Source organism: Poeciliopsis prolifica, unplaced genomic scaffold, assembly GCF_027474105.1.
Source record: "Poeciliopsis prolifica strain line A6 unplaced genomic scaffold, Auburn_PproV2 SCAFFOLD034, whole genome shotgun sequence".
In the NCBI taxonomy this organism is placed as follows: Eukaryota; Metazoa; Chordata; class Actinopteri; order Cyprinodontiformes; family Poeciliidae; genus Poeciliopsis; species Poeciliopsis prolifica.
Genome location: NW_026562409.1, coordinates 5,963,410 through 5,977,561, shown reverse-complemented (window position 1 = coordinate 5,977,561; position 14,152 = coordinate 5,963,410). Strand labels below are relative to the sequence as shown.

Here is a 14,152-nt window from a genome sequence, read left to right as displayed (position 1 = left end):
TACCAATTTCCCAGTGTATTTTATCAGTCATTTTCTCTAATTTTCTACTTTATTTGTGCAAGTTACTGGCAGTTGACAAACAACTTCCCATTTTCCTTCGTGACATTGAGTTACTTGCCTTCCCTCAGAGTTGCATCCTGTTATTAATCAACCACCTGCTCCTCGTTCAGTAATCACCTCCCTGGCATTAGATAGTCACCTGTTGGTCAGATTCTCCACCAGCATGCGGCGGTCATCCAGTGATTTGTTGTGGCTTTTTCCTGGATTCTTTTTTTTTTTTGTAAGCTTCAGATTTTTCTAATTTTTAGTTCAAACTGTTTACAATCTGTCCTCCTGTTTTCTCTTTGTATTAGGATCCTCTGATTCAACATCACATGGCAGTTTAACTCGGGCAGTGATTGTGTCCACCATGTCAGTAGGGGTGGAGGGTTCATCCAATCTTTACACACAAACACTACAAAGGCCATTGTAACCTGATTAAAATCCATTCTGCACAAGTAGAATTAGTTTAACAACCATGTGATAAAGTAAACAGCAAGTGAAGGAAAATCAAAAGCCAAAGACAGATGGCCACATCTGCCCCAGCTTACTTAGCTCTATATTGAAATATCTGACAGCTGATGGCACAACACTTCTGTCGTTCATTGCTCCATTTCTGAACTGATGTATTGAAAATTACTCTCTAGCACAAGATACCATGACAAATTTAGTTTATTTAAATGACTACTGCAAATCTTTGTCAGACTAATGCTTAAATTGAATGTGATCCAAGGTTTAAAAAGAAAAATTGACATTTTCCCTGATTTGACAGAAGAGAAGAATGTGACTTCAGTGAACTCATAGTGAGTCAAATGGTGTAATGAGATACCTTATTTCTCCTTCCAAAATAGTCCTTGGAAGGTGAATCACTGCAAGTTCAAGAGATGATGCTTCGTACTAGTCAGCTAAGCTCTGGTAAAATCAATATAGTTCTTTTCATATGACAATAATTTATTCAATATTTTATTCTTTTTGGTATTTGAAATATTGATTTTAAAATGTCTTTGACGTAATAAAGTCTACAGCTGATGAGTTTCTCTTTTTTGCCCTAAAACTCCTTCCATTTTGCAAAGTTTGATCCTTTTCACCCAGTGGCTGCCTCCAAAAAGCCTCATGAAAGGCTTTTTCTCCAGCCAGAGGAAAGGCCCTGGAACCCCTCTCATCTCACCTCCACCTTAGCCTTTCTCTGATCCCCATCATTACAGGCCTTTGGAAGGTCTAAATTACAGCAGAGTGACTTATTACCAACCACATCTAAGGGCAGAAATGGAAGTAAGAGAGGGAGAAGAGGTAGAATAGAAGGGAGATAGAGGAGGACAAAGTGGATGGGTAGAGATGCATGAGCAACACAGATAAGGGCTAAAGATTAGTGAAGGCTGTTAGAGACCAGTCTGAACAGAGAGAGTGGGTGGTGTCAGATGTTGAGGGGCAGACAGAGACAAGCGCTGTCTCTTGCATGCTGGAGTAGTCTGATAATATACACATGATATATGGTGTAAAAAGGTTTGCCACACCAGGTAGTTCCCAAAGTTCACATGTGTCCTCCATGCCTTGCATTCTTTTCACCACAAGTGATGAGCTATTTCTGCAGAGAGTCACAAAGTGTCTTTGTGGGCATCAAGAGGAGCATCCTCTCAAAGTTTAAACTGATCTCACCAGAGCTATTGTGTAACAGCCAGCGAGCAGAATAGGCTGCAAACAGTTGGAGCGTTTATTGTGTGCAGCTCAGTGGACCTCCAGAGACCCTTGCTGTGTTGTACACGTAACTAAAGTCGACAAGCGTTGGTAAACAGATGTAATCTTGGCTGAATGAGATGAGAATGAGTGCGGTGGTGTATGTGGGGTATGCTAACAAAGCCAGAAGCAGACATCTCACAAGGGTAGGTGACATGTTGGCTTTTGCTTAGCATATATTCTAATGTTCCAATCTTGTGCTGTCTGGGTGTTACACAGAGACATGTATTAATTGTATTGATTTCTGCTTCTTTCTTCTTTAAAATCTTATTCTTATATGATGCAGCATAACATGCAAAAGTACAGAGCTGTGAAAAAATATTCACTCCCTTTCAGATTTATTTGAGTTTTGTCAAATAATGAGTTTATTAGCAGAACCTGACTGCATAGTGAGGAGAAAATTCAGTTTTTTTTTTTTTTCAGGACACCACCGCCCTACAGCATTGCACCATCACCACCATGCTTTCTTTTTTAAATCCTGTCTCTAATGGTACCCAGACCTTCCACAAAGTTCTAGGTTTTGTTCGTTTGTACTTTACAAAAGGACTTGCAAGTCATGAAGTTGTTTGAAAGATTGTGTTCTTTTTGGTCACCACTGATTTTTGCCTGAAACTCTTCAGTGGATACCATATTTGTATTTCTTATTGCTGAATTATTACTGAGCCAAGTGTTGCCTGGAATGCTTTTACATTAATTTTGTCTTATTGTGTGACTGTTTGAGTCCACAGTGTGCTATTGGAAAGCTTTTGGCACGTTGGTCGTACCAGTAAATGCTCATCACTGTTTCATCATGTGATTAACAATTCAAAGTGTTTCAGTTGAACACTTTGAGTTGACATGCTGGAGGAGTAATGATGTGATTTTGAAAGCCTTAGAAATTACTTTGTAAGCCTTTCTAGATTAATAGACGTTTGTCACATTTTCACAGCACTGCTAATAAAATTTGTTGTTGCTTTTAAAAACTGAAAAGTTAAACTTTCTAATCAAATGTTTGTCTCCAAATTAAATAAACTTTATGAGTCTTGAGATTAAATTTTCCAATGTTTAAGTTAAGAGACTGACTTATTAAGGACTTTAAAAAAATGCATTCATAAAACTTGCACCATTTGACTTGGGCTAGTTCTATAGATTTTATGCAAATCAGACTATATGTAACACACTTTGGTTTTTAAATTTCCCTACTTCCTACACACGCGCATACTCAATTCCATTTAAAGATTGAGGGAGGAAACTCATGGATGATTTTCATTGTTATTCATGTATTAATTTATTCACTCATAGCTGACGTGAACCGGGGCTGTAATATGCAGATGTGTGTTCTGTTTCTCAATGGGAATTTTCCGGTCTGCTGCCTTTAGCTGCCACTAATAATAAAGACAGGCAAGAGAGGTTGGGGGAGGAAAAGGGGTAAGGGGAGAAGTAATAGTTAGACAGGGAAGGTTGGAGTTGTCAGGGTGCCTCCAGTCATCAACTAGCTCTCAGATCCTCTGCTGGCTTTTCTGCACACACAGAAACACCCAGACACAGAGACAGACAGAGACCTGGTGAGATCATCCTGTGAATGATGTCGTCCTTGGCACGAAGGTGAGCCTGTAGAGGTGTCCTCCATGTTGTTGACAGGACTCCTGAGCTGCATTGTCATGCTGTTCCATCTTGGTAAAGTACAAAGTGATTTTAAACTGAATAGACTCAAAGATATGAGACCAAACTTTTTTGTAGCTTGCTAAAAAAACAGCTGGAACTCAATATTTGCCAACAAGGTCACTTAAAATACTTCACTAAATTACTTCCTTACTTTCCTCTTTACAAGTTTATTTCTCAGCTCGTAAAGTAGCCGATAAAAACTTAATGTGTTTTATTTGCTGCTTTGTTGGAATTCCTCCTAAGAGTCTCTTCAAGAAAACAAACAGCTGAATAAAGTGACTTTATCACTTCCTGAGACAAAAATAGATGTGAAATATCCTATGGTTAATTGTCTGAGACACCTTGTTTTCTGCGTGTATTGCTGTAGTGTTGCACCCACGTTGGTTCCTGTGGGAGGGTCACAGGAGTAGAACGTTGACAAGCTGGAGGAGTAATGATGTCAAGGACAAGATGCTAACAGGCAGTGAAGGATTTAGTCTATTTTCTCTCAGCTGCTGCATCTTTAGGAGTTACTAACACAATCCTGTCTGAGTGATGAAACCATGCAATGGTAGCTAGAAGTCAGGCTCTGGGAGAATTCATTTAAACACGTTACTGATACAGTGGCAGATACGGTACCACCCAAAGATATTTTTACCCCCTCTTACATTTTGTGACTTTTCCACTACAAACTTCAATGCATTTAATTGGCATTTTATGTGGACCAACATAAAGTAATGCACTCTGAAGCCTTACAGATCATGGTTTTTTGAACTTTTTGGGGTCGATGGCACCATATAGCATTGCACCTAGAGCTGCAGTTTATTTTGGATCTTTCTGAAAAAAGGCCTTGGGGGGAAAAGCATGCATGTTGGCGCTCTGTCAGATCTTCAGAGCCTCAGATCTTGCTTTTTGCTTTACCCTTTGAACTTCTCCAAAACTGTATAGCTGACCTGTCTGATTTATCTCTCAGGTCTTTATGCTAATCTTTGCACAGTGATATCTCCAGCAAACCTTCTAGCATTGGTAGCAAGTAGTAAAGAGTGGCCATTATTACTTTCAAGTAATTTTAGACATTTTATCTTCACAAATCCCTTAAGTTTCAGTTTTAATTGTCAATTTTAGACTACAGTAAGGTCTGACTACTAAAATGTAAAGCAGAACTGCAGATGTGCTTAATCAAATTAATCTAGAAAATATACTTGTAGATATTTAATAGTTTTGGACAATACTGTAATGATCAATCGGAAGACTCCTCCGAGAGACCACAAGCTGCTTGTAGACATGAGCAAGCGTCACTTAATGTTTACAATTATAATGAATGAAAATTAATTTCTTCACTCAATTATCTCAGTTGCAACAACTGATACAATAAGTCAATCTGGGCCACCAGGGTGGTGCTCAGTCAGCTCAATTTTATTGTTGTAACACATATGTGTACAGCTACACCCCCTAATGTGGCCTGACAGAAATATTCTGGGAGCAAATTCTCTTCTTTGCTCCCAGTCAGTCTTAATGTTATTTCTGGCATTATCTCTTCCGTTAGCTTGATATGTTGACATCTAGAGCTGTCCTACACTGGCTGTCTTGCTCTCTCATCAGTAATGTTCAGTTATTATTTGTCCATTTCCAAATCTGTGGCAACTTTTGTTTTCCATAGAGATAGAGTCTTTATAAAAGCCAATATCCAGATTATTCTGGATATTGTGAACATAAATGACTTTGGCTATCCTAACTGACCAATAGGAAAGCTTGGGTCAGTTAAGCTTACCTAAAGGTAAACCTAAAGAAATTCATTGGAAAAAAACATTTCTCTCTGCTACTCATCTGTAACATTTGGTGAAAAAACAAACAGCTCCACACAGAAAGAGGCCCTATGCTTACTTGCAAATGTAGCTTTCATCTCTCACCTGAATGGATCAAATTTTACCGACATCAGCATTTGAAACTGGTTCATCTAAAAACCAGCCAAAACCTTCATCGAATTACAGTTATGCGCATACTGATTTAGTAAGTTGGTTCATCTTCACATCTATGCTCCATATTATAAATACCGTTGAAAAAACACAAATATGAGACAAAAATATTCAGAAGTAAAACAAAAAAACAACTTTTGTCTTGTGTTCAGCACACAAACACAAAATTGTGTATTCCCAGAAAAAGAAAACTTTTAAAATTATTGCTTTAATCATAAAAAAGTTGAACTCAGTTTTGTTCCACTGCTACAAATGCTCAAATCAAGCCTGCTGATGTCTTGTTCTGACTTTTTAAACACACACGCCTGGGTATCTTCAGCCGAGGCCCACAGGCATGCACTCAGCAGAGTCTTCACCAGGGGCCAAATCTGCAGCATATAATTAGCTTTTAATCAGCACCCTTATTCAGGCAAGCAGTAAAGATTAGCTCAGCTTGGGCTCTGCCTAAAATAAGCATTCATAAATGTGTGTGAAAGCCTCTGACCCATCGCATCCAATCATTCACAGACAATACCACACTCCCTCCCTGCAGTCCTTATCCCCCTCACCCACTAATTTAGCCTTGAGAACCCAGATTTACTTTCTCCTTACTCTCTCCCTTGCTTTACTGTCCTCTTTCTTCCCAGAACATGTTGAAAAATTCTGGAGAATGGTATTTAATTCTTATAGTAAATGCATAGCAACCTCTGCAGTCAAAATCCACTCAGTATCTTACCTCTGTTCAAGGGCAAAGAGAAACAGAAACCTGTACGTTACCATAACAAGCCTGACCTCAATGACACCTTTTGCGCTGGAGGGTCTGTTTAGATAATCCAATATTGAGAATTTAAAATGAGCGTCTTTATTAAAAAAAAACAGCCGGGGTTCAAGAGCGTAACATTTTGGATGAGCTCGTCTCATCTAATCCGTGCCTCTCTGGGGTGAGCCATGGCGTTTATGTCTGTAATGAAGTGCACTGAGATGAAAGCCTTTCTAATGGGATTTAGTTAAACTGGGACACAAACCAGAAAGTTTGTGTCAGGGAAAGTGAGAGGAACGATTCTCCATCATCACCGGAATCGCCATTGTTACTTCGCCACTCATGGATGGCTCACTTACAGACTATGATCAAATAATGATGACATGCGTCACTTACTGACTGGGTCTGGGAAATGTCAATCTCAGAACTTGTTTTAACTCTCTGCTCTATGTTTCTGTTTAATTTTGCCAATCAGCTCGGGGGTTTTTTCTCCTTGCATCATTCTCTGTTTAGTGAAAAAAAAAAAATTATAGCCATTTTTCATAATTGAGTCATTATGGTATCTGTGGGTGTTTAGCTTGTTTTCAGGTGGCAACCTGTGGAGCTTGCAGTTATCAATGCATTTTAACAACCATTTTTTTTTTTTTACAAATTCTGTCCTGAACTATTTATGTTTCACAAACCGCATGTGAGTTTGATGGCTGGAAAGTAGGATTTCTACAAACCTAAAAAGCAATACATAACCACAGCACCCTCTACAAGATTGCTTGTTCACCAGAATTTAAGTGAGGGGAATACTTTAAGATTGATTGACTGGCTGTAATCAGATTAAGACTTCAAGACCTATTTGTATTTTTTTTTTTCATTTAAAATATATGTTTTAAATTTTGTAATAAACCAGCATGATTAATCTTTCAGTCCTAGTTAATAGTTAAACATGAAATTATATCAAAACATCTGAGAAAAGTTAGTCAATGCTAGCCAACTTTCCACTTTTATTTAAACAGACGCTATTATTACAAAGTTCACATGTTATACTGTCTCTTATAATAGTAATCATTCTGGTTAGCATTAACAAACATAAGTCGTTGCCTTTACTTCCTGTAAAGTTCGATTTCCATAAGGCTGGTACGTTTCCAAATCCAGCAAGTTTTCTCCACAGATAGATCTGGTGTCCTCAAATAGATGCAATTAGTTTACAGAAAATTATATATACATATGTATACCAGTAAAAAAGAAATCAATGCATTGTTTGACTGAAGTGTGCAGCCAGAGAGATGCAAAATGTGCAACGGTTACCGGGTCCAACTCGGCCAGCCAGCGATCCCGCTGCTGCTCTGATGAGTTTGGCTCATGATCTTCTTGGAGCTGCAGTGCCATATTGGTCCCCAGTTTGTTGTTCTGTCAACATCTGTTGGGCCCGATAACAGGATTAGACAAGACCCCTATAGTCCTGCTGAAACTAGCCTGGATTAGCCGACAACCTATCTCTTCATACATGTGAACGTCGGCGTGCGTTTGTGTGTGTGTGTGTGTGTGTGTGTGTGTGTGTGTGTGTGTGTGTTTGTAGATTTTGATTAAAAGTCAGCTCTCTTTGTCCTGCTGAAGAACCTACACAGCAAAGAAAGAGGCTGGGAACAAATTCATATTTTCTATTATTCTATAGAAAAACAAACAAAAACATCTTCACAGCATCCAACCAAATCTAGAACTCTCTCCAGGAGGTCAGAGGTCATATTATTGTTACAGTCTGCCATAAAGAACCCCAAAAATGCCTGGGGACAAAGAATAAAACACAAAGTTATATATAATAGGACATCAATCAAGGTATACATAATATATAAGCATGAGTCCAAAATACATTGTACACATTTCTCTGGACTATGCAACCTTTGGCCCCAGCCTTCTCTATATCTGCTAAAGTGACCATGCTCTTGTAACATTCCTGCAAAGCTTTGCACCAGCTAACACTTTCAGAAATACTTGATACATGAATTTAATGGGGTTTTTTTCTATTCTAAGTGAAAAAGACATTTTCAAGTCTGTGTGAGAGTAAATTTACTATGTTTTTTTCCCCCATGTTTCTGTGTGTTTCAGTGTCAAATAGAAAGGCTGGAAAGAAATCTGACCTTTACCTCCAGAAGTCTGAACAGAGTGGTGACTGTGAAAGAGGAGCTCAGCACACAGGTAAATACATTTGTTGACTCACCAGAAAGTTTCTTTCTTTCAACATAGGGTGTGAAATCCAAACTTTAAAAGGCAAAGCAGATCAAATCAGTTTCAGAAAGTAATGCAGCATGCACCTTATCACAGCCAATGTTTTTCCATCTGCACAGCCTAGAGAAAGGAGATTCTGAAGATAAAACTGTGTGGAAGCACTATATGCATAGATTTTTTTGGTTTTGCATTTTTGTCACAGTTAATACTCTAATGTCCCACTTGACAGAATTTCAGACTAAGATAATCTCAGTTACAGTTTAGCAAGGTTCTCTGCATTTATTAAGGCAAAAAAGGTATTAAGAAATCAGCTGGTTTTACGTAAACATGTAGTCCCCCTAAATGTAATTTTACTTTTTTAGTTGTGGTACCATTAATGGCTACAACTGCAATTACTGGAGTTATATTAACATTTTCAACTGACCAGTCAGAGTCTAGGTCTGAATCTAATTGAGAAACTTTAAAAGGTAATAAAGTTTGGGGTTATGTCAATGAAACCTTCCAATCTAAAGACTTGAAGCTCATCATCACAAATGAGCAAAAAGCTGGACAGCAGGAATAGAAGGCCTTAATTTCTGTGATGTTCAACATTTCTCTGTTTTTCAAGTAAAGAAATGTAAATATAAATATTAGCTCCATGAATAATTCATGTCTAAAATGCTACTCTGATTGGTATGGAATGATTTTGAGTGAAGCATCGTAGAAGAAGTAGAGGTAAGGAAGGTTTTCAAGCATAAAAGGGGTTTGTCAGATACTCAATTAGATTTAGGGTCAGACTTTGATTAGCCTGCACCATTTGTTTTTATGTTGAGCCAATCAGAGGTATATAACTGGCTCTCTGAAATGACTCCACAGTGAAATTGTGGAATTGAATACAGCTTCCAGAAAAATGTCACAACTAATTGGTGATTTAACAAGGGACGTGTGAAAGGGTTCTTCCTCATACAAAAATAAATTAAATAATTGGTTGGAATCTTTATTTTTGATTTATTCTGGTAGTATTTGTTGGATATATTTTTTTAAAATTCACTTTATGATTTGAAACTTTTAAGTGTGACAAAAAGTACAAACAAATAAACACGCCAAGAAGCAATACTTTTTCACATAACTTTTTTTTCCCACAAAAAACTGTTCCCCCACTCCATATTCAATCAAGAGCTACGTTTGAAATGGCTGACAGATGTCATGCTGCAAAGTGGCGATTGATCCCATGAACAATGTATCAGCTCTAGTCATTGTGTCAGTACGCAGTTGGTCTAAAAATCACACATTCTTCAGAAGAGTCCACAGATCACTATGCCTTCATCTCTCATCTTCATGGGATAGAAATGATTCATCAGTCTGGGATGCTGAAACATCTATACATCTTCAACCTCTTCTTGACTTTCACTTTTCATGTACATCACTAATCATTTGCATTTTTACACCAGAGTCAGTGTTTCTATGCCCTGTTAGAACAATATTCAGCATGATAAAACAGTCCCTAGTTTGAGATGCAAGGTGCATACACACACAGAGAGTTCAAAAGCATTTTGAAGTCAACCCCTAAAAAATAAATAAACAGTTGTCTTGGGATCTTAAGCAAGAGTCTATCTGCTGCATTCCTATCTGAGAAAATATGTGTAGGCATGTTGGTAATACAGACGAAGAGTTAAGAGATATGTCACACTGTGAGGTTATTGACTTCCACCTCCTGAATTTCTGGATATGTCCCAGTGGGAGGAGAACCCAGGACAGACCTACTGCCTCAGGGTCCACAGGAATGAACTGAGAGGAGCCTTGGACCTATACTCACTACAAACTGATCTTAGACATGTGGAAATGGACAGACGGATTTACAGGAGACCCAAAAGTAAAGACACTTTTAACCTTGTTAATGATATTGCAGATTGTTAAACAGAGTCATATCATTATGGCAGGGTGACTGCAGAATGACCATTCTCTTAAACAAAAGGTGTCTCTTATTTAGAAATACTGTTACACAGCATGAATGATAACAGGAGTTACTCCTCACACATAGAAATAAACATAACACATTTAAACTTTCAGCTTTTCAGAGACACCATCAAATGTGTGCAGTTTTTTTAAACTATAATCTTTAAAGCAATACATTAATAGTTTTAATATCATTTATTCATCATCTGACTGTAGGTCAAAATTAAAACTTTTCGTCAGTGCGTATAATAAATTTGAGTTGTGTAGAAAAACTCAACAGTCACGTGGCCAATTGTGCACATGCAAGTAATTATAATGATATTTAAACATATGTGTTGTTTGTTGGAGCAGTTAGTTTTGTACTCTAAGCTGAATCTGCCAGCTTTTTCCTCTCTCAGGGTAATAAAGTTACTTAATTGAAAGTTTTTAGCAAAACAGGAAAAAAGATCAGAGTCAAAGTATTTTTTTATTTGATTAAGAAAACGTAAAAGCTGCTTTAAGGGTGTCTTAATTTCTATGATGTTCAAAATTTCTCTGTTTTTCAAATAAAGAAATGTAAATATAAATGTTAGCTTCATGAATAATTCATGTATAATTCAATAATTCAAGATTCAAGGTTTTATATTGCACCTGCAAGTGACTGTGACATCATTGGAGCTGGAACACATATCAGTGCAATCAGCTGAACCAATTATAATAACGGTGCATAACAAAGATGGCTGTGACCTCTTAATATAAAATTTGAAATTAAACAGCTTATCACTCTTGCAGAAACACACGCACACTTCCACCAAAATAGTCAGAGAGGGTGAAGACTGCAGCAACAGCAGCAAGACATAATCCTATATATCTTTTTAAGAAAAAAGCTCACTTTTTTTTTCTTCTTCTTATTTTTTTTGGGAAAATAATTTCTTTGGAGCTGCTCTTTTGGCTAGGCATATGTTGCATCATCCATCAACCGAACTGTATTTATAGGGCACTTATGCAGTATCTCACAAAGTGCTTTGCAAAATTCAAAAACTGACTGATCAAAAGTAAACAAGCACGATCAAACAAAGTAATTAAACAAATGCACTCAAAAAAGTCCAAGTAGATAAATAAATCAAATAAAAACAGGATGGATCGAGTGGTTGTTCCATGCAGCCAGCAGGTTTTCCCCACACAAAAATCGTTCCCAACTTCTCACAAAATAACCTTAACCCAACTTCATTCTTTAAAAACTATGATGAAGGGTGAGTATTAAGTGAAATCAACTTTTTTGACATTTATATTATGGTATGATGTTATCCCCTTATGAGAAACACACCTGGAGTATTTCTTTGATTAATTCGTTATTGAATAAATCAATGGCATCTATTGGAAGTTGCTTAAATGCATGCTCACACAATTAGCCGCGTATTTCTCCATCTTGCAGTTTCATGCAGTCCTTAACTATAATTAGCAAACACCTGATGGAACTACATTTGCTGAGTTCATCATACAAACTTCTTCTCAGTTCATAAGAACAGTGGTAAATGGTGTTCTGTGATGTTATGCCATGACCTTTAAAGGATGTGTTCAATTATTACTTGAAGCTGACAAATTAATATTTGCAACTGCTTATACACCCAAAATTGTTTTATATTGAATGAGAAACAGTTTGTTTTAAATCAGTATCGAACAATCTAAACTAAACACTTTCTGTCTCACTTTATGAATGAAAATCTCAATATTTTAAACTTACACAAGGCTTAAGCTGTGTTTCTCAAATAAAATGAGTGGCTGTGCAGCTCTAGTGTGAAGATTCATGCTTGGGGAAAAGAGGGGGGCTGTCCTGACAGTATAAATATTTTACTGCAAGCTGACATTCAAACATTTCATTACACATGTAGGCGTTCTGATATGCCAAAAGAGTAATACTTTTTCACATGCGATGCTATAAAGTTGTCATGTTTATAAAAAGCACAAAAAATGACAGCATACCCAGAAGAATAATAATGTGTCCCCTTTTGTGAGCTTTCTTTGGGCGCAAGGTCTGTAATATCTTAGTTTTAGATGTCCACTTTACGCACACTCAGAATTAAACCTAAATGATGTGTGTTTCCAGTGTGCATAATGTGTTGAAAGATAATGTTTTGAACCTAGATGATTCATATGCACAAAAATCAACTAAAATAGATTGTTTTTCTGATACCTGAGATGTTAAATTCAAAGCATGACAAGATGAGAAGATGGAAAAACTAAAAGAAACTCAAGACAGACACATCGATGTAATTGTTTTAGTACTTTCTCTTTGACGTGAAGTATCAATTATGAATCAAAGTATATTCCACAGTCACCAGAAGAGAGAGTTGGTGGCTTTGTGAACTGAAGAGAGCAGTGATGTCTTTTTCTCTCCGTTGTAAAAAAGGAGAGTTGTTGTAAGGGCAGCAGTTCATGCTCTCTACTTCTCACCAAGAACAGAACTCGTCTATCTGTCTATTGTCTCAGAAAGACATTGACTCTCTGTCACCCTCTCAATCTCTTATCCCTTCTGTCTGTCATTCGCCACTGTGCTCCCCTCTCCTCCACAATGTTAGCCTGTTTCTGTCAAACTGTTTCTGCTCACTGGCCGGCTCTCTGGCTCCATCTCTTCCTTTCATTTTATCATACATATAATACATCTGTCTCTGAGGGTGCACGCACCCCAGGCACGCTTCTGTTCCCGGATGTTTTTGATGATGACTTCACACACACACACACACATCCTGGTCTACGTCAGCATATAGGCATGCTTGCAGCTATGTGTGCATACACAGATGGTTTGCAGGTCTATGTGTAATATTGTCCAGTTTGACTCTTTCAGGCAATATGAAACGGTTCAGGCAAGAGTCCAGAGTCAATGTTCATTCATCCTTGCACTGTTTGGTTTCTTTTCCGTCCTGCGTATCAGAAACTGTTCCTGCCTGTGGCCCTCATTCTCTCCAAGGATTATGAGTCACATTTTGGATCTTTTTATCACTGCTATTCTTTTTTCTTTTGTTGAAGGTCAGCTGGCCTGCAACGCTGTACTTTCACCGGCTTTGAATTGTTTTAAACCTGGAATATATTTTAAGGTTATGTCGTTTGGAATAATGATTCAGAAATTCTACAAAATAAATCAGCCAACATTAAGCCCTCTGATATGACTCATACTTGCACTGTAGTGACACAGTTACGCATGCATACACATTAGATTTGCACAGTGGAGCCCACACACTATGTAGTTTTGTGTGTGTCCCTGTGTTTACTTGTGTGTGCGTTTGTAATGTGGAGGAGGGGTGGTGGATGCAGATTGTGCTTGGTCCACGAGACCCCTCCCAGTCAGAATGGAGCTGTCTCAGCTCGTCAGCATTAGACTCGCGCGGCATCATGATCTATCCCGACAGTCAGCCATGGGAAATGATGGGTCATGAAACCGCCTAGAGCTCCCCATGTGACCTGGCGTACAGAGGTGGAAGGGTGGATTATGAGGCTGGGTTGTCTGATGAGACAAAAAAACAAGAAGGCAACGAGACGATTCATGCCCACAACAGCAGAGGTTGAAACCACAGACAACTATGCACACACAGCAGGGGAATCTGAAGACTTACTCGGTGGCACTGGGTGCATGCCATGACTTTTGTGATATTTTATCCCTGTGAAGAATCTCAGCTTGCCTTGCTTGTCACATTTAGTTGTCTTTCAGTGCTTTTGTCTCAGCTTTTCTAAAAAAAGAAAGAAAAAAAAAACAACCCAACAACAAATGGAGACTGAAATGTGCACTGATGTAATGGGACATTCAATGTGTTTAAATCAACAACAAATTTAAGAGGCAAAAATCAAGACCAAAAACTGAGAAAGTGTACACAAATAATTTTAAGCATTTTCTGATTTTAGCTATTCGCAGACA

At 37.9% G+C, this 14,152-nt stretch overlaps 1 protein-coding gene across 1 annotated transcript in view; it reads left to right on the top strand.

The window, feature by feature from the left end:
* Window positions 1-14,152, top strand: part of znf385c (zinc finger protein 385C) — a 123,648-nt gene that overhangs the window by 39,792 nt on the left and 69,704 nt on the right. The window contains exon 3 of the mRNA XM_055052201.1: window positions 8,209-8,298. Within this exon, the coding sequence (XP_054908176.1) occupies window positions 8,209-8,298 (90 nt within the window). The remainder of the gene's footprint in view (window positions 1-8,208; window positions 8,299-14,152) is intronic.